At 43.9% G+C, this 23,917-nt stretch overlaps 1 protein-coding gene across 4 annotated transcripts in view; it reads left to right on the forward strand.

Annotated features, from left to right (window-relative positions):
* RPTOR (regulatory associated protein of MTOR complex 1) overlaps positions 1-23,917 on the forward strand; it is a 562,842-nt gene that overhangs the window by 385,205 nt on the left and 153,720 nt on the right. For all 4 annotated transcript variants that reach the window (XM_042455637.1, XM_042455638.1, XM_042455639.1 and 1 more), the window contains exons 14-17: positions 2,563-2,637; positions 4,952-5,017; positions 5,207-5,398; positions 12,128-12,268. In XM_042455637.1, coding sequence (XP_042311571.1) covers positions 2,563-2,637; positions 4,952-5,017; positions 5,207-5,398; positions 12,128-12,268 — 474 coding nt within the window. The remainder of the gene's footprint in view (positions 1-2,562; positions 2,638-4,951; positions 5,018-5,206; positions 5,399-12,127; positions 12,269-23,917) is intronic.

Consider the following 23,917-nt stretch of genomic DNA (forward strand, 5'->3'; position numbering starts at 1 on the left):
TTGGACTCTCTAAAGATAAGACCTCTTGGTCTGATAAGGAGCAAGGCGAGGAGGCTAAGAAGGCTTCCAAGCAGAAGCATGTTGAAGGCAAGCCTTCCCAAAATAAAAAGGACAAGCCTTCTGACCATCACTCTTCGAGGCGCAAGGAGCCATCAAGCTCGACCATGTTCCTGTCTGCTGCTCTCACCACTGATCCCAAGAATTGAGCCTGACTCTGACCATTCCACCAGTTCAGACGCACTTTGTACGGGTGGAGGATACTTCTCAGATCATACGAGTAGACACAGACACGGAATCTGAGGGAGAGATCCGGGATCCAAATCCGCCTGTTTTAACTCCCCTCACCACCTCGGTACAGGCTGATGTTTTGCGGGCATGATCCCAGCCACCATGATGGGACCAAGCCAGTCTCGGGACCAAAGCAGATGAGAATCCTCATATGGAGGTCAACCCTTATATTCAGCAGGATCACCACCACCACTATCCTGATCTACTCTTTGACCTTCCCTTTTCAAAGATCCCTTGGTGAAGAGATTCCTTAGAAGATTCAACAGTCTCCATCCTCATCATCAGTACCAACAGCGGTATGGCAACTCAATCTGGTGCTTTCCTGCTTGTTATCCAAGCCCTTCGAACCCATGGCCACTACGGACTTGAGATTGCTAACCCGGAAAACAGCTTGCCTTATGGCCATCACCTCTGCTTGCCATGCGAATGAGCTTTGTGCCTTGTTGATGGACCAACCCTACCTTTGGTTTCATAATGACAAAGTGGTCCTCCGTACCAACATTACCTTCCTTCCAAAGGTGGTGTCGGCTTTCCATATCAACCAGGACATCATATTGCTGACTTTGGCCCCGAACCTGACCACCGATACCAAGTGCCAGCTCCACACCCTAGACTTTCGGAGGGTGCTGGCCTTCTACCTGGACAGGACTTCGGGTTCAAGGCACTCCGAGAGACGTTGTGTGCTACTCAGAGGCCAAAAAGGGGCTACCTTTTTATGCTCAGAGATTTTCCAAATGGGTGGCTGGTACCATCCATTTGTGTTATGAATTCTCAGGTAGAACTCTCCCCACTCAACTAGGGCAGTAGCAACATCCTCTACTTTTCTGACTAGGGTGCCTTTGGAGGATGTCTGTAAAGCTGCTGTCTGGTCCCAGCCATTGACTTTCATCAAACACTACAAGCTGGACACCAGGACCAGATAAGATGCAGCTTTTGGGAGGGCAGTGTTATTGTCAGGTTTACATTGAAATGTGTTTTTACAACATTACATGTTTTTATGTTGTTGTTGAAACTGAAGAACTCTACACTGACAATTGCGTTGTTTGATTGCATGTCTTTGAATTCTACAAATGACATTTACATATGATTTGCATATCATATATGCTTTGAAACAAGTGACCTTGACAGTTGCACTTCAAGTTCAAGTTTATTGTTGTTAATAAATACAGCTTGTTTGAACGTTACAACTTGTGTGATGACATTCCCTCCTCCACTGACCGAAGCTTGTCAGTCTAACCCATTTGTGCAATTCCCACGAAGAAGAAGGGCAGGTTGCTTTCCTGTGATCATCTGCAAATTTACATAAATCCCACCCATCCTCCCCTCAGTTGTGTCTTGTTCATTGCTAAATTTTCTCTGTAGCTGCTATGTGGCGTACTTTATGGAACTGGGGAAAGAGCGGGAACACTAGGGGCTTTATAGGGGTGGGCAGAGCTACCGCCAAAAAGTTGCAATCTAAAGTTTGCCCAGTGATTCCAGAAGTTTCCGAGCTTTACTGAGCAGGCACAGATATAACCCATTTGTGTGAATTTGCAGTTGACCATTCAAAGAAATAGTTACAGGTAAGCAACCTGTCCATATCCATGGTTGGACTGTGGACTAGGTACTTTCAACAGAGCTTTGTGACTTATCCAAATCGCATTGCCCCCTCTTCTGCAAAGAACAGAAGAGAAGGCCAATGCCAAATGAACCACTTGGTTTTCCAAGATGGCCTCTGGGAGGGGAAAACATACCATTAGGTTCATTCTGTCTACCAAAAGCATTCTGTTTTTAAGGTTGTTAGTCAGAAGGAAAAAGAGAATGATCCTACTTTTTTTTCTAGTTATAGAAATGTGATTGTGTAGATGGTTCCTTTTTTCTACACCTGGCTAATGGTAGTACTTCCAGTATATTGCTAGAGTGATTGAGCAAGAATTGAGCTGTTCTCTGCAGATGTGTTTTATTGATAATTGGTACCAAGGGCTCTCCAAACACAGAGTTGAAAAACTGAATCAGCAGCTTGCAGAACCCTGATCAAGGGCCTTAAGTTCCTAGGATATGGAGCACCTGCCTTGTGCTTCCATAATATAAATCTTGACCAACATGGTTTCTTGGCCAGCATCCTGGCAAAATGTCATTGAACTTCTTTGTTTCTCAGATCAATTGAAAATTGAATTTGAAGCCAAAAAATTACTATGGCATGAAATATTCATAACTTTTCTTATGGCTTAAAAGAAATTTCTTTCAGGTTATTGTACTCACTGTTTCTTCTCCCCTCCCGATCTTATTTTTCAGTCATGCCAAGCTGACCTTGTGAAGGATAATGGTCACAAATATTTCCTTTCTGTTTTGGCAGATCCCTACATGCCGGTAAGGTCAAATAATCAGCCCTGTTCATATCCATTTAGAATTAACTTGCTTCATTCTGGCTTGTATGCTGCTCTTATGAAGTAATTGTACAATTTGTTTTGTGCATGGTGAGAGATTTTTATCATGTACATATACATACATAATGTTCTCTTAAGTAAAACATGGAACAAGCAAATTGAGAATACTTCCCCCTAGGGGAGTGATACCGAGTGAGTGTATATTCAGAGGGTTTAAAAAAGACTTTCTAAGGGGCTGTACAAACAGCTCCGAAGGGGTGGCCTGGAGCCGCCCCTGTTACAGCCAGATCGGGGCCACAGCAATTGCACCCCCAATCTGGCCGTTGCCGTGGCTTAGCAGCCACATGGTATGTACACAGCGCTGGAGGAGTGCCATGGCTCTGCGCACTGTGCAGTGCAACATGTGGCATCACACCACCCTGGGGGCATGCGTCGTGGAGACACTATGTCCCAACTCCACCCCCAAGCTGGCCCAAACGACCGATCTAAACAGCCCCTAGGGGATTAATCTACGTCTGTTGCAATTAAAAAAAAACTTAAACAGCCTCCCTTCAAACAATATGTTGTGGCACCTTAATAAATAGGTTTTACTTAACGTAAGTGTTCGTGGACTGCAGTTTATGAAAATATATGCCAAATAAGGCACTAAAAGATTCTTCTTTGTTTTTGTTATGTAAGAAAGTTTTCCTTAACATGATGCAGAAATATTACTTTATACAATGTGGAATTCAGTGCCATAAAACATGGTTAAAACTACTAAGTTAGGCAGGGTACAGACCGCCGCTTTGCAGCGGTCTGGCGCCGCCGCCAGAAGGTCCGCGGGGGAGCCGGAGCCTTCAAACGGCCCGACTCCCGCGCGGACCGAAAAAAGAAGCTCCAAAATGGAGCTTCTTTTTGCGTCGCGTTTGCGACGTAGCGAGGCGCCAGGGGCGCGCTCGCTACGTCAGCAGCGGCGCGACGCGTCTGGACGCTGTGCGTCCGATACGCAAAGATGGCGGCGCCCATGTAGAAAGGGCGGCGCCATCTTGTACGTATTGACTACGTATTAGGGTTAGGGGGGTGCGGAAGCACCGCCCCTTCCTAACCCTAATACGTATTCAATACGTATTTTTTGGCGGTTTGTAACCCGCCTTAGATTACTTTACAAAGGCATTAGACTAAGTTGTGGTTTGTTGGTGATGGTTAAGTAGAACCACTGTATGCAGTAGCAATATGTCACTGAATATGTTGGAGTGAGATGAGATGTCACTTTTGTGCCCTTCTGTTGGGCTTCCCAGAAGAATCTAAATGCCACTGTTAAGAAAAGGAACACTAGACCAATGGTCTGATCCAGTAGGGCTCTTCTTATGTTCTTAAGGTGCTTATTTTGTATACTAATATATAGTATACCTGAGAAGGCAAAGAGCAAACTTCAAGAACCTTAATTATTCTTCTGTAATAGAAGTGTTTTACTAACAAGACATTGTACTTTTGCTTTATGTTCGTTTCTCCTTGTGAATGAGGTCACAGTGGAATAGAATTTATTGTCAGTGTATAACTATCTGTTCCATTTGAGAAAGGTATTTTACACATCTTTACAAAATATACAGTTCAGGCTGTCAGGAGAAGTTGCTGTATTAGAAACCGTGCTCTTTCTTTACTATACTAGAGTGCATGAGTCAGTGTGGCACCAGTCTCTTCTCTACATTTTTTCATCCTTATACTAAAGAGGAAAAGGTTACCAAGTATAAAATGATTTCCAATCCTTCTATTCTATCTGTGATCCACAGTGGCATTGAAAAATGTTTATATTATTCTCTAAATGTATTAAATTGAAGCACAGAGGACCAGTATTGTTGATTGTTTGGCAAATACAGAGGTATTCAGGAGAAAACCCCCAGATTTCTTTTAGAGAAGGATACCAAAAACTAATGCTGTCTCTTTACTTTGACATATTTCTGTCTGCATGTTATGCATTAGAATTTTTGTTTTGTGACAGTTGACATTTAAATTTGAAATGGCACTTACCTCCCTCACATTGCAAAGCTTGAATTCATATTAAACTGAATGAACTAATTCCTTGTCGAAAGGAAGCCATTGCATGAAAAGGGCTGTGTAGATTTCATGGCCAGTTTCTTGTTTTCATTAAATCATACATTTTGTATATTTAAATCAGAGGGCTCTCGACATCTCTGTTGTCAAGGATCATGCATTCCTGAAGCAAGGCCATTACTTGTCTTTTAAAACTTTACTATGAAGATTTATTTGTTTTCTTCAATCTCGCAAAATAAAAATGTTCTTGTGTATGTGTTGTTCAGGCTGAACACAGGACAATGACAGCTTTCATCCTGGCAGTGATTGTCAACAACTACAATACAGGGCAGGTGAGTACAAGAGAGGAGATGGATGGTTGACTCCACATCCGACTTCATGAATAATCTTGAGTTTTTAAAATTTAGATATTACTGCTATAAATTTGTGTATTGTTCCCTGCCCCCCAGAAAATCATCCTTACAGTTGATATTTTGGCAAGCAGTTCATCACAATTTTATACACTATCTCCTTTGTTGTAGGAAGCCTGTCTTCAAGGGAACTTGATTGCTATTTGCCTGGAGCAGCTAAATGACCCACATCCTCTTCTACGCCAGTGGGTAGCTATTTGCTTAGGACGTATCTGGCAAAATTTTGACTCTGCCAGGTGGTGTGGAGTAAGGGACAGTGCCCATGAAAAGCTCTACAGCCTTCTGTCTGACCCAATCCCAGAGGTAATCTTTTAGGTTTGAAGATAATCATCCATTAGAAAGAGTGGAACATGCACTGAATTTGGTCACACATTCTTTTTTGCAAGATAAGCACTGAGGTTTTGAAAGCCTCCACCTGACATTATGAAGCCTTCAGTGAATTAGAGAGGTGCAACCTGATTAAAGACGTTTCAACACCGCATTTTAGAGCAAAAGTAAAAAGGGAATATGAAGTGTTTGTTGAGGAGATATCAGAGGTAGTTGATGGATCTAATGCAAAACCTTACTACTGTCGATGGGGTAAACAGACAGGTTAAATAAAGTGGTTTCCACCCACTTTGAAGGCAGGGCATTTAGATGACAGACACCTCCAAAGTGGGTGGAAACTGGATTGAAGCCACACTCCGGGGCTAAAACCCGGAGCAAGAAGAAACAGGGATATTCTGACTTAGTCCAGAAAATGCGCACCTTCGACCCTGCATATAAATGCTCCAAAGAAGCAATCCATCCTAACCCTAACCCTAAAGCTGCATATAGAATCATAGAATCATAGAGTTGGAAGAGACCACTAGGGCCATCCAGTCCAACCCCCTGCCATGCAGGAAATCCAAATCAAAGCATCCCTGACAGATGACCATCCAGCCTCTGTTTAAAGACCTCCAAGGAAGGAGACTCTATCACCCTCCGAGGGAGTGCATTCCACTGTCGAACAGCCCTTACTGTCAGGAAGTTCCTCCTAATGTTGAGGTGGAATCTCTTTTCCTGTAGCTTGCATCCATTGCTCCGGGTCCTGTTTTCTGGAGTAGCAGAAAACAAGCTTGCTCCCTCCTCAATATGACATCCTTTCAAATATTTAAACAGGGCTATCATATCACCTCTTAACCTTGTTTTCTCCAGGCTAAACATCCCCAGCTCCCTAAGTCGTTCCTCATAGGGCATGGTTTCCAGACCCTTCACCATTTTTGTCGCCCTCCTTTGGACATGCTCCAGTTTCTCAATGTCCTTTCTGAATTGTGGTGCCCAGAACTGGACACAATATTCTAGGTGGGGCCTGACCACAGCAGAATACAGTGGCACTATTACTTCTCTTGATCTAGACACTATACTTCTATTGATGCAGCCTAAAATAGCATTGGCCTTTTTAGCTGCCGCATCACATTGTTCACTCATGTTCAACTTGTGGTCTACTTGGACTCCTAGATCCCTTTCACACGTAGTTTCATTCAGCCAGGTGTCACCCATCCTATATCTGTGCATTTTATTTTTCCGCCCTAAGTGCAATACCTTACATTTCTCTGTGTTGAATTTCATTTTGTTAGCTTTGGCCCAGCTTTCTAGTCTATTCAGGTCATTTTGAATCTTGATCCTGTCCTCTGGGGTATTAGCTATTCCCCCTAATTTGGTGTCATCTGCAAATTTGATAAGTATGCTCCCAATTCTGTCATCCAGGTCATTGATAAAGATGTTGAATAGCACTGGGCCCAGGACAGAGCCCTGTGGAACCCCACTGGTCACTTCTCTCCAGGATGAAAAGGAGCCATTGTTGAGCACCCTTTGGGTTCGGCCGGTCAACCAATTACAGATCCATGTAACAGTTCCTTTGTCTAGCCCACATTTTACAAGCTTGTTTGCAAGTATGTCATGGGAAACCTTGTCAAAGGCCTTACTGAAATCAAGATATACTATATCCACAGCATTCCCTTCATCTACCAAGCTGGTAATTTTATCAAAGAAAGAGATTAGGTTTGTCTGGCATGACTTCTTTCTCTGAAACCCATGTTGACTTTTTGTGATTATGGCATTGCCTTCTAGATGTTCACAGACTCTCTGTTTAATGATCTGCTCCAGAATCTTTCCTAGTACTGATGTCAGACTAACTGGACGATAATTGTTGGGATCCTCTTTTTTCCCCTTTTTGAAGATGGGGACAACGTTTGCCCTCCGCCAGTCTGCTGGGATCTCTCCAGTTTTCCAGGAGTTTTCAAAGATTATTGCCAATGGCTCCGATATTACATTTGCCAGTTCTTTTAATACCCTTGGATGGAGTTCATCTGGTCCCGGAGACTTAAATTCATTTAGATTAATAAGGTGTTCCTCTACTATCTCTTTACTTATTCTGTGCTGAAATTCCCCTATTCTGTCCTCTGCTCCATTATCCTCAGGTTGAGCACCCTTTTCTTTTTCTGAGAAGACTGAGGCAAAGAAGGTGTTGAGTAATTCTGCCTTTTCTCTGTCTTCTGTTAGCATTTTGCCATCTTCTCCACGAAGTGGCCCTACTGTTTCCTTCTTCCTTTTGCTGCGGACATATCCAAAAAAGCCCTTTTTATTGTTCTTAACCTCTCTAGCAAGCCTGAGTTCGTTCTGCGCTTTAGCTTTTCTGACTTTACCCCTACAAATGCCTGCTATTTCTTTGAATTCCTTTTTTGTGATTTCCCCCTTTTTCCATTTCTTATACATGTTCCGTTTCAAACTCATCTCGGTTGAAAGTTCCTTAGTCATCCATCCTGGTTTCTTGAGACACCTCCCGTTTTTCTTTCTCACTGGAACTGTTTGAAATTGTGCCTTCAGTATCTCTCTTTTGAGAAACTCCCATCCGTCCTGAACTCCTTTATTTTTTAGTATTTCTGACCATGGAATCGCTCTCAATACTTCTCTAAGTTTACTGAAATCCGCTCTCCTAAAGTCTAGGATGCGTGTCTGACTATGCCTGGCTTCTCCTTTCCACTGTATTACAAACTCCAGGAGAACATGGTCACTTCCACCTAATGATCCCACCACTTGCACCCCATTAACCAAGTCATCCTTGTTGGTTAGGATCAGATCTAAAATAGCTGACCCCCTTGTTGCCTCTTCCACCTTTTGGACCATGAAATTGTCTTCCAGGCAAGTGAGGAATTTGCTAGGCCTTGAGGATTTTGCTGAGTTTGACTTCCAGCAAATATCAGGATAGTTGAAGTCGCCCATCACTACTACATCTCTCTTTTCTGACTGTGTGGTCATCTGTTCTAGAAAGGTATCATCCAATTCCTCAGTCTGACTTGGGGGTCTGTAGTAGACTCCCACCGTAACATCCTTGTTGTTTCCCTCCCCTTTGATTCTTATCCAGATGCTCTCCACCTGGCTTCCATGATTGGTGTCCTGGATCTCTTCACTGGTGTAAATATCTCTGACATATAGTGCTATTCCTCCTCCTTTCTTATTTGGCCTATTTCTCTTAATAAGGTTATACCCCTCTATTTCCACATTCCAATCATGAGACTCATCCCGCCAGGTTTCAGTGATGCCTATTATATCATATTTGCTTTGTTGTACTAGGAGTTCGAGTTCATCTTGCTTATTTCCCATGCTCTGTGCATTAGTGTAGAGACATCGCAGACCATGGTTCCCTTTTACTTGCTGCCTGTGCAAGTTTTTTTGCCTCCCACTGTTGGGTCCTTGCACTGTTTGCCTTGTCTCCTCTATGTCAGTTTGACTATTTTCGCCATCCCTTTCGCCTTCCTTAATATTGTCTCCCTTCCCCTCGGAACTCAGTTTAAAGCTCTCCTGATCAAGTTCTTGAGACTGTTGGCAAAAACATTTCTTCCAACTGGCGTGAGATGCAACCCGTCTGTTGCAAGAAGTCCCTCCTCATGGAACTGCAGCCCATGATCGAAGAATCCAAATCCTTCTCGGCGGCACCATCTGCGAAGCCAGTTGTTCACATCCGCGATTTTCCTCTCCCTTCCTGGACCATGCCCTTCAACTGGCAGAAGAGACGAGATGACAACCTGTACATCCATTCCTTTCAGCTTCCTACCAAGCGCCTCGTAATCCCTTTTGATGTTCTGAATGCTGTGTCTTGCAGTATCATTAGTTCCCACGTGGACCAAAAGGAAGGGGTATTGGTCAGTAGGCTTGACCAGTCTTGTCAGCCTCTCTGTCACATCACGGATCTTTGCACCTGGAAGACAACACACCTCTCGAGACATCTTGTCAGGCCTACAAATGACTACTTCTGTACCCCTCAGCAAGGAGTCCCCCACTACGACCACACGCCTCCTCCGAGGCTTAGCAGCGACTGTTCCCTCGGGTGGGACTCTCAGGCTCCCCTGCTCTGTCCCTGAAGTCTGTCCATGCTGCTCTTCTTCATCCTCCTTGATAAGGGAAAGAGCTTCAAATCGATTCTCTAGCTGCAAACTCCCCGAACAATTCCTTCTTGGCTTACTTCTCTTTGTGACATTCCTCCAGCTGTCTGCCTCGTCTGTTTGGCAAGTGACCTCTTCCACCCTAGCATCTTCCTCTGCGTGGTACTCATCCAAGATGGTTAGTTCTATTGTGTCCAGAAAATCCTCTTGTTCCCTAATATGCTGAAGTGTAGCTACTCTGGACTCCAGCTGCTGCACTTTCTCTTCCAAGAGTGCTACCAACTTGCACTTGGTGCATGTGAAGTTGTCCACTTCTGTAGGCAAGAAGAGAAACATCCCACAAGAGTTGCAGGTGACTGCAGCAGATCCCTCGTTGTCCATACTGCAAAGTCTTTAGTAATGAATATAACGGTCAATCTACAGTGGTGCCTCGGGTTACGAAATTAATTCGTTCCGCGGCCGCTTTCGTAACCCGAAAAGCCTTCGTAAGCCGAATTGCCATAGGCGCTAATGGGGAAAAGCCGCGTTTCGTGCGAAAAAGCCGAAAAAAGCACCAAAAATTTTCTTCGTATCCCGAAAAAACATTCGTAACCCGGAACAATGATTTCCTATGGGATTTTTTCGTATCCCGAAAATTTCGTAACCTGGGTATTTCGTATCCCGAGGTACCACTGTACTGGGAATACTTCTTTAAAGGAATGTACTGGCTGTTATGTTACACTTAAAGGGAAGGTTCTGTTTCAATATCTGATTCTAACCTGATGCCACTTGAGCAGAGTTGTTGAGTTAAAGAACTACTAAAATTGAGCACAATGAGCACACGGTCTCAAGCACACGGTCTCAAAATGGCTGCCAAGCAGCTCCTCTCCTTCTCCTCTCTCTGGCCGGACTGTTCTGGAAGGCTCTGGAAGGTGGTATATAAAGCTAGTCTGCTAGCTCCACCCCCTTGTGACTCACAGATGTGACTCACAGAAGCTCCTCCCCTTCAGCAATGAGCACACGGTCTCAAGCACACGGTCTCAAAATGGCTGCCAAGCAGCTCCTCTCCTTCTCCTCTCTCCTCTCTCTGGCCGGACTGCTCATATAAATGCACCAGTGCAAGTGCACATTAAAAGAGGATGGAGCCAGCCACTTTTCCTGCCTGTCTGTTCCACTCCTTTGTTTTTGTCCCATTAGATAGGACACTCTAATCAAGCATATGGGTGTGTATACCATAACAGACAGATAAACATTCTGCCCAGCTAATAATGTGCACCTTTCAAATTAAGAGTTCTTTGTATTTTTAGTCAGTTTGATTAATCAAACATGTATTCAAGCACTGTTTACTAACTTAACTGTTCAGGACAGCCTTTGCCAAACTGGTCCCTCTAAATCTGTTGGACTAGAGTTGCAATAGTAATAGCAAGTACATTTCTATACCGTTTATCAGTGCACTTAAGCCCTTCCTAAGTGGTTTACAATGTGTAAGCTAATTGTCCCCAACAAACTGGGTATTCATTTTAGCGACCTCAGAAGAATGAAAGACTGAGTCGACCCTGGAGCCCTTGGCTGGGATTGAACTCACAACCTTGTGGCTTGTGAGTGAGTGGCTGCAGTACTGGCATTTAATCACTGTGCCACCTGTTGCTGTCATACCCAGCCAATTTAGCTAATGTTTAGGATTTATAGGAGATATAGGCCCTCTACAGACCGGCATTTTACGCCAGCCTCAGGGCAGAGTGGGGGTGTCGCATCCGCATGCCAGCTGCCCCAACTCCACCCCCACGCCACCCACCTCACCAGACGACGGGCAACATTACACTGCGTCTTTGGTGCAGCACTTACATGCACTGCGCCAAAGAAGCAGCAGAAAGCTGCCGCCACTACAACTAGGATACCCTTTTTGCGGCTTCTTTTTGTGCTGCGGAAAGACCAGATCAAGGCTTTGGTGTGTATTTGCCATGACCTCGATCTAGCTAGGAAAGGGGCGACTGCAGGCCACTCCAAAGGGATGGTCTGTTGAGCCCCATGGTCCAGAAGATCTAAAGGGTATCAAGTTGCCTACTCTTGGTCTGAGCCCTATTGGCCATGTGAAATAAACATATCTTGAATAATAACAAACTTAATTCAGATTGCTTTTTCATTCCAGTACAATGGTAATGTTCTCTTATAACATTCTGGGTGGAATAATATGTGCAAGTGACAAAGATTATCCTAAGGTTGCAGTCCTAATGAAAGGAGTTTGACAGATGTAAGTAGCACTCTGGTCCTAGAGGCTCTGTTTCATCTGAAGCTCTGCTGGATTCTTGATAGTATCAACAGAGTTCTTTTTCCCCTCCATGGAACTTGGTTTTGGCTTTCCATTAAAAATAACCTCCTATTGCTTGAGAGAAATTGGATGTACTTTGAGGCATGTTTACATTTTTCTTCATCATGTGGGCTTGTTCATTGGTTGAGGCCTCACAGTGGGTACACAGGGCTCATAGGAGGGCTCCAACATCATATTTTCCCACCATGGTTGGGCATTGTTAACAAGTGGGGGGAGGGGAGATTTCATTGTGTGTTCCTGGAATATATTTCAAGGCCCATAACAACTGTGGTGTAAGAGGTTGACTTAGGTCAACAGTAGTCAATTATATTTATTTTGCAGGTTCGCTGTGCTGCAGTCTTTGCCCTTGGTACCTTTGTGGGCAATTCGGCTGAGCGGACCGATCATTCTACTACTATTGATCATAATGTTGCAATGATGTTGGCTCAGCTCATCAATGATGGAAGTCCCATGGTCCGAAAGGTATAGCAAAGGGATGGGAGGGGTAGGTCCTACTGACTCCATGTTATTCAAACAACTCTACAATTCAGTTTGTTATTCCTGTTTGCAATCAGTTGTCATTGTTCATTGCAGCTGTTCCATCACTTTGATAAACTGGAAATGGGGAAAGTCCATAGGTCAGTGATCAAGCATATGCTTTGTATACACATCAACCACTTTTCAGTCTATTCAGCTAGCTCACCTTCCCCTTCTGGTTTTGTCTCTCTTTCCCTCAGCTCTACCTCTGAGTCTCCCCACACATATTTCCCCAAACATTCAGCTGGTTTGGCCTCTGTTCTTTCTCCTAGCAAAGCTCTTCATTTAGCTGACACGGTGATACTTATTATTTATTATTAACCTTTATTTATGAAGCGCTGTAAATTTACACAGCGCTGTGCATGCAATCCTTTTAGTTAGATGGTTCCCTGCCCTCCGGCTTACAATCTAAAAAGACATGACACAGAAGGAGAAGGGAGTGGTGGAGGGAAAGGGTAAGAGGTCCAGCAGTTCCTCTCTACCTCCAAAGCCTGGACCAAGGCAGATGGACTGGAGGGAGGGCTTGGATTCATAATGGATGGTTAATCATTTTCCAGGGAAAATACATACTCTCAAGTAGGATAATGCATATACAGTACATAGCAATACAGGAAATGGTTTGATAAACAGGCACCAAAAGAACATCAAATAGTAAGCGACAATTATGCAATGCCTGGGAAGGCTTCTCTGAACAGGATGGTTTTCAACTCCGTTTTGAAGCTGGTTAAAGAAGTGATGGCTCTTGCTTGTGGGGGAAGAAGGTTCCAGGAGTGAGGGGCAGCAAGTGAAAAGGGGCGAATCCGGGATGGGGGCAGAGGAAATCCTGGGCTGAGACAGCAGACCTTGACTACCAGAATGGAGGGCCCTGGTGGGAAGGTGAGGAGAAAGAAGGTCTGATAAGTAAGGAGGGGCCAGTCCATGGAGGGCTTTAAATGTCGACAGCAGGAGCTTATACTGAATGCGGAAAGGGAGGGAGAGCCAGTGAAGGGATGCCAATATAGGAGAGATGTGGTCAGAGCAGTGGGTGGAAGTGATAATGTGTGCAGCTGAACGCTGAACAGAGATTAAAGGACGGAGGTGAGAAAGAGGAAGCCCAGCCAGGAGGACATTACAGTAATCAAGTCGTGAGATCACTAGGGCATGGACCAGGATCTTGGCAGTAGATACGTGGTGCCAGAAAGCAGGAGGCAAAGTGCCAGCACACATTTTTAAAATCCCCAACATTTTGAAAGTCCACATGGACAGAAATTTTAGCTTAGAAAAGAGGGAAAAGGAGGATGTTCAAGAAAAGGAGGATGTATGGTAACCCTTATTGTAAGCCAAGTCAAATAGCTATTACTAGTTCTAAACCTTAAATAATGGAAGCTTAGCATAGACAAATTGTCAGATTACTTATTTATGTTTAACTTCAAACATGAGTTAAAGTATGTTCAAATTAAAATTCAGTTTAATAACATGAAATTTTTATCAAACCTTCCAGGTATTTAAAAATAAAGACTATGAAACATTTTCCCTGAAAATTATTGTACAGATAACACACATGAATAAAGCCTAGTTAACTATGCACTGACTTTGTTACAAATTCCATAGTGATTTTGTAAGACAGGAGAAACCATTTAATGACCTTTTTTTTTTAAAAAAAACCATAATTCTAAAAATTGATACACAAATAGCCTTGGTAAAGTCATCTAAGGATAATTTAGGATTCCTAGTTGTCTCTTAATTTAAAAATTGGCATTCTTATTCTAGGATATGCTTATTCTTCATCAGTTATGGACACTGCATGAAAAGAGCACTGTTCAAATACATTACTTTTGAAGTTCTCATCTGACAGCATTAAGTAATAAAGCAAAACATGACATGGCCACAAGCTGACATCCTGTAGATCAGTGATTCCCAAATTGTGCCCTTTAAGAGATTTTGGACAGCTCCGAGAAGCCTCAGCCATGTTGGCCAATAGTCATGGATTCTGAGAGCTGATGTCCAAAATCTCTTAAAGGGCACAGTTTGGAGGCCACTGCTGTAGATCATCTTTGGGGGAGGCATGAAAAGCAACATGAAAATTTTATGTACAAGTGCTGATGGTTGTCTGTCTTCAGATTTGCTTTGTTTCCTGCATTTAGCTTATGTTCCTGGTACATGAGCCTCACACACAGCTGTTTATGCAGTCAAGCTTTTCTTGCATCTTTCTGTATTATCTTTGCCTATAGGCCAATGGGACTGATATCATAAAACTGATAACACAGGAATCTTGATATTCTGGCTCCACATGGCCCCACCACTCATTCATTTTCCATTGTTTTAATCTCTTCTTTCAGCACACCTACTAAAAAGAAATTGTGGAGTGTCAGGGAGAGAAGTATTAGGTTACTTGCTTGTTTTTGACCATTGTGAATATTTGGCAGCTGAAACTATTTCATCTTCTAGCAGGTGCCATTTCCCCTAAAAAAGCATTGACTCATCCATATAAAATGCCTTTAAATAAAGAGGAAATTGGCACTGCTCTTGCAAGAAAAATGTGTAATAAAAGGATTATTGCCTAGAGACCCTTTTAAGGATCTCAGGAGTCTGGTGGTATATGTCATCATTGCTATTCCCCTCCTGAGGTCATACTGGCTGGCTGCTTCTCAGGTTCCCCCCCCCCCCCCCCCCAACACACACACATTGAATGTCAAGTCCTGTCATGTCAATCGCTTTCTCTTTCCATTTCCTGAGAGACTTGCATAAATGTCAGTTTGCACTTGGCTTTGTGTTTTCAGCCTAAAGAATAACATTGTGTTGCTCCTTTCCTGTATTGGAGGAAATACAATTAAACTCATCACTTAGAATATTACTCATCACTCAGAGGACACTTGACTACAAGAGGTGGAGTGGGGTGGTTGCAGGAGAGTAGCCCTTGAGCTGAAGGCAGGAGCACCATGGGTCCCTTTAACATCACAGCTCCCAAAGGACATCAATCTAAGACACAGAGTGCTATTGCTTGACAAGCTTGAACGTCAGGATGCTTCATTTCTCCCAGTGAGGACAGACATGAGGTCGTTATCAGTGTGGCATTTCATTTGCTGTACAGTATGAGAAATCCCTTTGAAACAGAAAAGGGCATCGTATAACACAATAATGAAAGACCAAGCATTTTTAAAGGATTATTTTAGACCTGGCAACATATCCACCATTGGAAAGTATGCTACTGAGTGCCAAAGAAAAACGATATCTATCAGCAGCAAGCTGTCTGGCTTCTATAGCACCATTTTCGTTTGGAGGAGGAAAAGGAAATGAGATTAGTTGTCTCAGCCTTTATTGCCAACACATAGACATTCTGCAGAATCTCTTGTTGTTTTTGTTATTTTCTTTGAAAATGGGAGCCATTTTCCCTGTCTGATGCTCTTCTATTCCATACTATTTTTATAGCAGAGCAGGGGTGGGAATCATGTGGTTCTCCAGATCTTGTTAGGATCCTGCTTCCAGCATCCCTAATATTAGTTATGCTGGCTGGGGTTGCTGAGATTTGCAATGCAAAAATAACTAGATAGCTGCATGATTCTCAGCCCTGTTGTAGTGTCTTGCATTACAGTATGCAAAATTAAATAAAGTAAGCTCTCCATATGCACGGATTCAACTATCTATGGCTTGAAAATATTTGTTTTCAAAAATCCAAAAAGCAAACCTTGATTTTGTTATTTTATGTAAGGGACAGCTTTTTACTATGCCATTGCATATAATGGGACTTGAGCATCTATGGATTTTTGTATCAATTGGGGGGGGGGAACCAAACCCCAGCGGATAACAAGGACCCACCGTAATGAAATATTGTTTTGCTCCAGGTGTACCATAAAAAATGTGGCCATCCTGTGGAAGGAAGAATGATGGATATGGTTATATAAGGGAGAAGTCAGTCATGGAGCAGTGACATATTCATCATTTCATAGTACTGAGAAACACTGTGGCCAGAACTGCTTAATATTAACATATTTATTGTAGGGAAGGTGCCTTTCATTTTTCCAATTCCTGATTGTGTAAATAGGAGATTGGTAACATACTTGTGATGGACACAGTAGCTTAGTGGGAGAGGGAGAGAAGAGCTGCTGGACTTTTCCCCTTCCCCACTGCCATTCCCTTCTTCTTTTGTGTCTTGTCTTTTTAGATTGTAAGCCTGAGGGCAGGGAAATGTCTAATTTTAAAAAATGTAAGCTACTCCTATAGCATTTTGTCTGAAAGGTGAGGTATAAATACTATAAATTAATAATAATAAATAATAGTGGTTAAGATGCCAATTCTGATGATCAGAAGATTTGAAGGCTGGCAGTTAGAGCCCCAAGTGCTGCATGATGGCATGAGCTCCTGTCACTAGTCCCAGCTTTTGCCAAACTAGCAGCTAGAAAACATGCAAATGCAAGTAGATAAATAGGTACAACTTAATTGGGAACGTAACAGCATTCTATGTGGTCATGCTAGCCACATGACCACCGGAGTCATCTTTGGACACGCTGGCTCCCTCGGCTTGGTAATGGAGATGAGCACCACCCCCACAGTCGGTTACAACTAGACATTCATGTCAAGAGAAAACCTTTACCTTTAGTCTACCTGTGGCTGTTAATAAAAAAAGCAGTGATATACCTTTCCCATTCTCCTATGTAAGTATAATTTGTCTCAGTTCTTGGCAGAAGCTGATGTTCTGACATTGCAAAATTCTACATCTAGGACCACAAAATTTTGCTTTTTTCATGGAAAATGCATAGTGGGTTGTACTCCCCCCTGACTAAGCTAACCATGTTCCCATTTACCAAATATCAGATTTGATGCCTTTCTTTGAGACAGCAGCTCTGCAGTTTTCACAATAAACCATGGCATTTCTGTCGGGCATAGTGGAATCATTGATGAGCAGGGCTTCAGATCTGAATTGTGGCCTAGTTGTCTTTTGTCAGGCTCCTGCAGTTTAATAATATTCAAGATGTCCTGTAGGAGACGTGTGAATGGAATGGAGTTATGGCCTAACATCTGGTTCAGCGTTTCCAATAAGAATATACAATGTCTAAAATTTTGGATACCAAAATCTGTGGTGCTCAAGTCCCATTATATACAATGACGTAGTAAATGTTGTCCCTTGTATAAAATTGCAAAATCAAGGTTTGCTCTTTGGATTTTTTTTAAAAATTGCTGCTGTGGATGTTTGACTGAGATGTTTGATGCAGAATCAGTCGATACAGAGGGCTGAATGTATCAGTTTGACAATACTGAACTAAATCCAAGAGTCAGAGCAGCCTGGCCAAGAATAAAGGACCTTTTGTTGCAAAACATTTATTTTGGAGCCAAATGCTCCAGCTTTCTTCAGGTCTTCACCCTAATGTGAAGGTAAAATCAATGCTTCATCAAGTCAAGTATAAAAAAGAGCCCCCATCCCCACTCAAAGTGACAGATAGGTATTAAATTTGTCAGAAAGCTGGTTTCATAAGACTGGTTTTTCTGCCCTTTTTAAAAAAAACAAAAAAGATGGTCAGAGTAGAGAAGCTTTATACTGTATTATTGCAAAAAGGATAATATATCACAAGCATTGCTGTCTTTTGTGTGGGTATGAGGAAAGGAATAGAGGAGATGTATGTGGTGTCAAGGCCAGAACACTAGTACCTAATAATGGGTCTTTGCTGAAGAGATTAAATTGAGGAGAGAAGCAATTCTTAATGGTCTTGGTCTTGGTCTTGCTAGGTTTCATTGAGAAATACACTGGTACCCCGGGTTACGAAATTAATTCGTTCCGCTATTTCTTAGACCGAAATTCGTACACCGAAACGCTTTTCCCATTGAAATAACTACATGCTGTTCCAAGACCTCAGACTGAACCTGCAATTCAAAACAAAGCACAATAGAGGCCATAAGCTAATACCTACAATCAATGTAATAACAAAAGTTGCCTCGGCACTAATTAGCTTAACAACTGGCAGGGGTCCATTCTAAAGTGTCTAAAGGATAAAGAAAAAAAGTGTTTTTCTTATCTTTGATGGTTTCTGGCTTCTCAACTGAGGCAGGAGGAGCTGCTCATCAAATCAGCACACCCATGACAAATCAACGCAACCCCAAGGTGACACTCTCTGGACCCATCAAAGCCAGGCCAGACTTGCGAAAACTCAGATCCCACATCCCACACTCGCAAATCATCACACAAACCCATACCAAAGAACCAAGAAATCTAAAAACCCAACCCCATGTCCACACTCTATGGCCCACATCAAAGCCAGGCCAGACTTGCAAAACTCAGATCCCACATCCCAGCACGCTCAAATCATCAAACCCAGGACCAAGAACCCGCCAAATTTAAAAAACCAACCCATGGGCACAGCTCTAAACTCGAATGGGCCAACATCAAAGCCAGGCCAGACTTTGCCAACAACTCAGATCCCACATCCCACACTCTCAAATCATCATCAACACCATGACCAAGCAACCCCAAAATTTAAAAAACCAAACCCATGGTCCCACACTTCTATGGCACCACATCAAACCAGCCAGACTTGCAAACTCAAGATCCCACATCCACCCACACTCTCCAATCATCAAATCACACCCCTGACCAAGAACCCCAAATCTAAAAACCAACCCACATGTCACACCTCTATGGCCCCATCAAACGCCCGCAAACTTGCAAAAACTCAGATCCCACATCCCACACTCATCAAACTCATCATCACCCATGAACCAAATAACCCCAAATCTAAAAACCATACCCCATGGTCACACTCTATGCGCCCGCATCAAAGCCACGCCAGACTTGCAAAACTCGATTCCCACATTCCCACACTCTCAAATCATCACAACACCCATGACCATTCCACCTCCAGAACTCAAACCACAAAGGCCAGAAACCACAACAAATCTGAACATGCAACCCCATTGTCATGCCCATTCTACAAGATAAAAAAAAAAAGTGTTGCTGGTCTTGGCATCTCAGAATGAGGCAGGTGAAGGAGGAGTAGGACCTCCTCTCAAACATCATCAAGCCATGACCCAAAGCAACCCCACAATCCTAAAAAAAAGCAACCACACTCTACTAGGCCCCCAAATCAAATCAAGGCCCAGACTTTCAAAATTCACATACCCCACCCCACATCTCAAATTCCCAAAAAAAAAAAAAAAAAAAAAAATCCCCTCCAAACAACCCATGACCATAACCACCCACCATAACTTCAAACCCAAAGGCCACAACACCCAACCACACCAAATCCTTAATCATGCACCCCATGGTCATTCTATTCTAAAGGATAACGAAAAAAAGTGTTTTTTTCCTTACCTTTGCTGGTTTCTTGGCATCTGGTCCTTGCATGTCGGATGTTAGGCAGGCAGGCAGGAGGAGGCGAGAAGGGAGGAGGAGAGGAGAGGGGCGCCCAAAAAGCCAAATTTTAAACCAATTCAAGCATTTTAACCACTTCAGCCAATTTTATCCCAATTCAAGCATTTAACCACTTCAGCCATTTATCCATTCAATCAATTTAAAACCAATTTCAACAGTTAAGCCAATTGCCAACCATTTAACAAATTTAACAATTTTTAAAAAAAATTTGGTGTTTTTTTTCCTAGGGTCATCTTTTTTTTTAAGGGTCCAAACCTTTTGCCTTCTCTGGATACGGTTCTCCCTCTCTATGAAGACTGTCCAAGGATGTCTGCCTTTGCCGCCCTTAAGCGTTACTTAAATGGCTATGCAGACATTATCAACAATGGCAATGCAATGCTGGTCAGCACCATGCTCAGGGTGGTGCTCCTCCACAAAGAAGCCACATTTTGGGAATTGCTCTCAATGTCCTTTAATGTCTGCCGTTGGCAAAGATGCCCCCAGCAGCCTCCTCCTGCCCTCCCGGCCCCTGTCGAAATGGACCCCCGCACGTCCTCATACCACGGCCAGAGTTGTCACATCGCCCCAACCCCGGCCTGCCTACCCGGTCCTCTGTTTGTCAGGTCCCTCTTCCTGCTCCTCGCTCACTCGATTTCCTCCACGTCCCTCGTTGTCCCCTCACCTCGATCCCCAGGGACCTTGCCGACCTGGATACGATCTCGCTGCACCTCTTCTTCTCTCACCTGGACTCCCCACGCACCCTCGGCCCTGCAACCCTTCCAGGGAAGACAGCCATCAGGCCTCCACGCTTCCTCCATGCAGCAATCAGGTTGCGCTTATACTGGTGATCGCCTCCAGGCCAAGTCCACCATCCCCCCCCCTTCAAGCCACCCACGCTGTCCAAAATGCTGCTTCCAGAACTCCACAAGGGTCAGCTGTCTGCTCTCCGTCACATCGAAGCAACACGCCTTGAAACAGTGCTCTGGTGTAGACCCCCTTCTTGAAGTTGGCGATCACCTGCTGGTCCCTGGGTTGCAAGAGGGAGTCGTGTTGGTGCAGAACTGGACCTTGAATGCAGGAACTCTGCAAGGATTGTCCTTACTTCCCAGGCCATGCGGGTGCGCAGGAGCATTGTCCAAGAGGATGAGCACTTCAAGGGCAATATCCTCTTCCTCCATGTACCGCTTCACTCGTCGGGCGAAGCACCTGTTATCCTACCGACGAAAAGGAGGCCGTGTGACACCTGCGCGCCATTGGAGCGCCACACTTCACTGGCAACCTGCCTCATTCTGGATGTTGGTGTCCTTGAAAGCCCTTGATTCCTCTCGATGTGGTACACCAACAGGGCTTGACCTTGCAGTCCCCACCAGCTGGCATGGCACCCAACGCCAAGTGTAAGCGTCTCTTCAGAGCTTGTGCCTGGCAGTCTCCTCTCCTCTCGGGTGATGTAGCGTCGGCGAGCACTCTTCTTCCAGAAGAGGCCTTCTCCGCTCGCATTGAGACTTCTGGCGGAACGTAGCCTTCCTCCTCCCCACTGGCCTTGAACGCGACGACGAATGCTTCGGCTGTCCTGGTGGTCTGCGCTGGACGCCTCGCCGTGACGGCACGACAAGAGTGGATCCCGGTCCCTTCCTCTTGAACCTGTTCGAACCCCCACGTGATGACTTTGAAGTCCATGGTGGCTGGCTTCCTCCGTGAAGAAGGTCCTTCGCCTTGTTCCTCCCTTGCTGCCAGGTCCTTCGTACCTCCGCCATGGCGGTTCCTTCTCGCCAGATGACCCGTGGTGGTCAGCCGCTGTCCCCCCCCGACCTCGCCTCCTTTTCCTTTGATCCAGAGGAGAAGCAGGCGCCTCCTCTTTCCTCGTCCTCGGTGTCCTCTGCTTGCGATGGTCGTTCACGCCTTTCGCTGGACCACAACACTCTGATGCCTCCTTTTCTTGAGACAGTTGCCAATCGTCGAAGGGTTGCGTCCATACTCCTTGGCCCAATGTCCACCAAGCGCACGCCCCTCTCGTGACTTGGCGATATGTCCTCTCTGTCCTCCAAGGACAAGGGACCCTCTTCTTCTTCTCAACCGCTTTGCTCTGTGAGCCATACATCAAGCCTAAAAGGACAAAAGGCACAGGCAATGAGCAAACCCACAATTGGAAACCACCCCCATCCCCCATGGTCACCTTCTCGGCTCTCCCAAACTTCAAAAAGTCCCACCCCACACTCTCAAATCATCACAGCCATGAGCACAAGCACCCCAGAACCCCAAACCCATCAGCCAAAACCCAAAATCTGAAAATGCCACCACTCATGGTGAGAGTCTCTGGCACACATTTTTTTGACCATAGCCAAAGTGTTAAAAGTCACACACTCCACTTTGAAAAACAGCCCAGAAGCATGAGAAATTCAAAGCAGCCAAACCCCTGAGCCCATCCATCCCCACTTCAAGCCATGCCCACCACTAAAAGTAAAAAAAAAACCCCAAAAATACTCAAGCCATCACATCAAGGCCATAATCTCACACATTATAGCAATGCCACCCTAAAAAAAAAAAACCCAAAAAATCAAGCCCAGCACATCAAGGCCATAATCCACACATTAGAGCATGCCACCCTAAAAGAAAAAAAAAACCCCCAAAAAATCAAGCCGCACATCAAGCCATAATCCACACATTAGAGCATGCCACCCTAAAGAAAAAAAAACCCAAAAAACTCAAGCCAGCACATCAGGCCATAACCACAACTTAGAGCATGCCACCCTAAAGAAAAAAAAACCCAAAAAAAGGAACCCCGCCACCATCCATAAAAATCCCAATTCAGAATGCCAGTAGCAAAACCCACCATCCACACTTTGAAAAACAACAAAAAAAAAAAACCAACAACAACAACAACAACCCCCAGCACCCACAGCAGAAGCATGGTCACACTGTCTCACCCCAGTCCACCCCACAAAGAAGTAAAAATCCATCACCTACCGGTTGAGAAATTGCTGATCGCCGGTCTCCTGATCAAGATATGGCAAAGCCAGAAAATTCCAAAGGCAGAAGGCCAGGAAAAGTCTTGAAACGCAACCAAGAGTTGAGCCCAAAGAACTCTTTCTCACCATCCGCAGGGCCAGACAAAGGGGGCAGATCAATGGAAGCCGCTTTTATTTCTCAGGCAAGCCACCCCCCCCCCCCCAATTTCGTTAGCCAATCCAATGATTGGCTTGATTTCGCAAAGCCAATCACTGCTGCTAACGAAATTCAAATTCGCGCCAAAGCTAACCCTAACGTTAGCCTGGAAATCCCTGGAAAGCAGTAGATGCACTTTGCATCATTTGAATTTCGCGCCTAAAAGATTTCGTAACCCGAAAAATCTTTCGTAAACCCAACGATTTTTTCCAAGCCGCGAATTTCGTATATCCCGAAAAATTCGTAACCCGATCATTTCTATCCGGGGTACCAGTGTATGCAACTCTGATTTAGAATGTGGAATAGAGATTATTGCTTCAATAAATTTTTACACAACACACACAAGTTATTGGATAATATTCCGTTGTCTGCCCTCAATATCAGAAGAGAAAACATGAGTCCCATGGGTCTAATCAAGGCAGGAATGTTAACCTTTGAAACTTTGGAGCCAGTTCCTATAAAACAAGACTTCCATACATGTCTACATGGAAAATAGTGTCTGCATTAGTCATCCCCATACTTTTCTCAGACAAGACCCTTCAATACTTCCAACATCTGTAAACTCTTTCTTATCAGTGGCAATAGAGAACATAGTCATTTTCAAAGTAATGTTTTCCATGTGTTTTCATAAAAGTATATATTCTATAGCAGTGAGCTATATTTCTATATTAAGAGGTGTCTTAACTCCCAAGTCAAGAAAACAAGACAACAAGATAGGTTCAAAACAATGACATGACAACATACTGAGTAGGGTTTAAACTATCTGGAATGCATTTTCAATTTAGGACTAATAAATGCCATGAGTTTTGAGTTTTGAGATTCCTACCATATATGGAGCAAGAAATTCCAGAGGTGCAAGCTAGAAGAGGCACTAGGGATCACACTACAAACATATGCTGCATAATGGAGTGCACCAGGAAATTCCAGAATAAGTTTTGCATGTGCGTTATAGACTACAGTAAACCCTTTGACTATATAGATCATGAAAAACTATGGAGTTATATTAAAGAAGTGAGTGTACCATTTCATTTGGTTTATTTATTTAGAGTATTTATAGCCTGCTCGCTCTTCAGCCACAAAGGCTCTCAGTGTGGCTTACAATTTTTTTTAATTAG

Source organism: Sceloporus undulatus, chromosome 2, assembly GCF_019175285.1.
Source record: "Sceloporus undulatus isolate JIND9_A2432 ecotype Alabama chromosome 2, SceUnd_v1.1, whole genome shotgun sequence".
Classification (NCBI taxonomy): Eukaryota; Metazoa; Chordata; class Lepidosauria; order Squamata; family Phrynosomatidae; genus Sceloporus; species Sceloporus undulatus.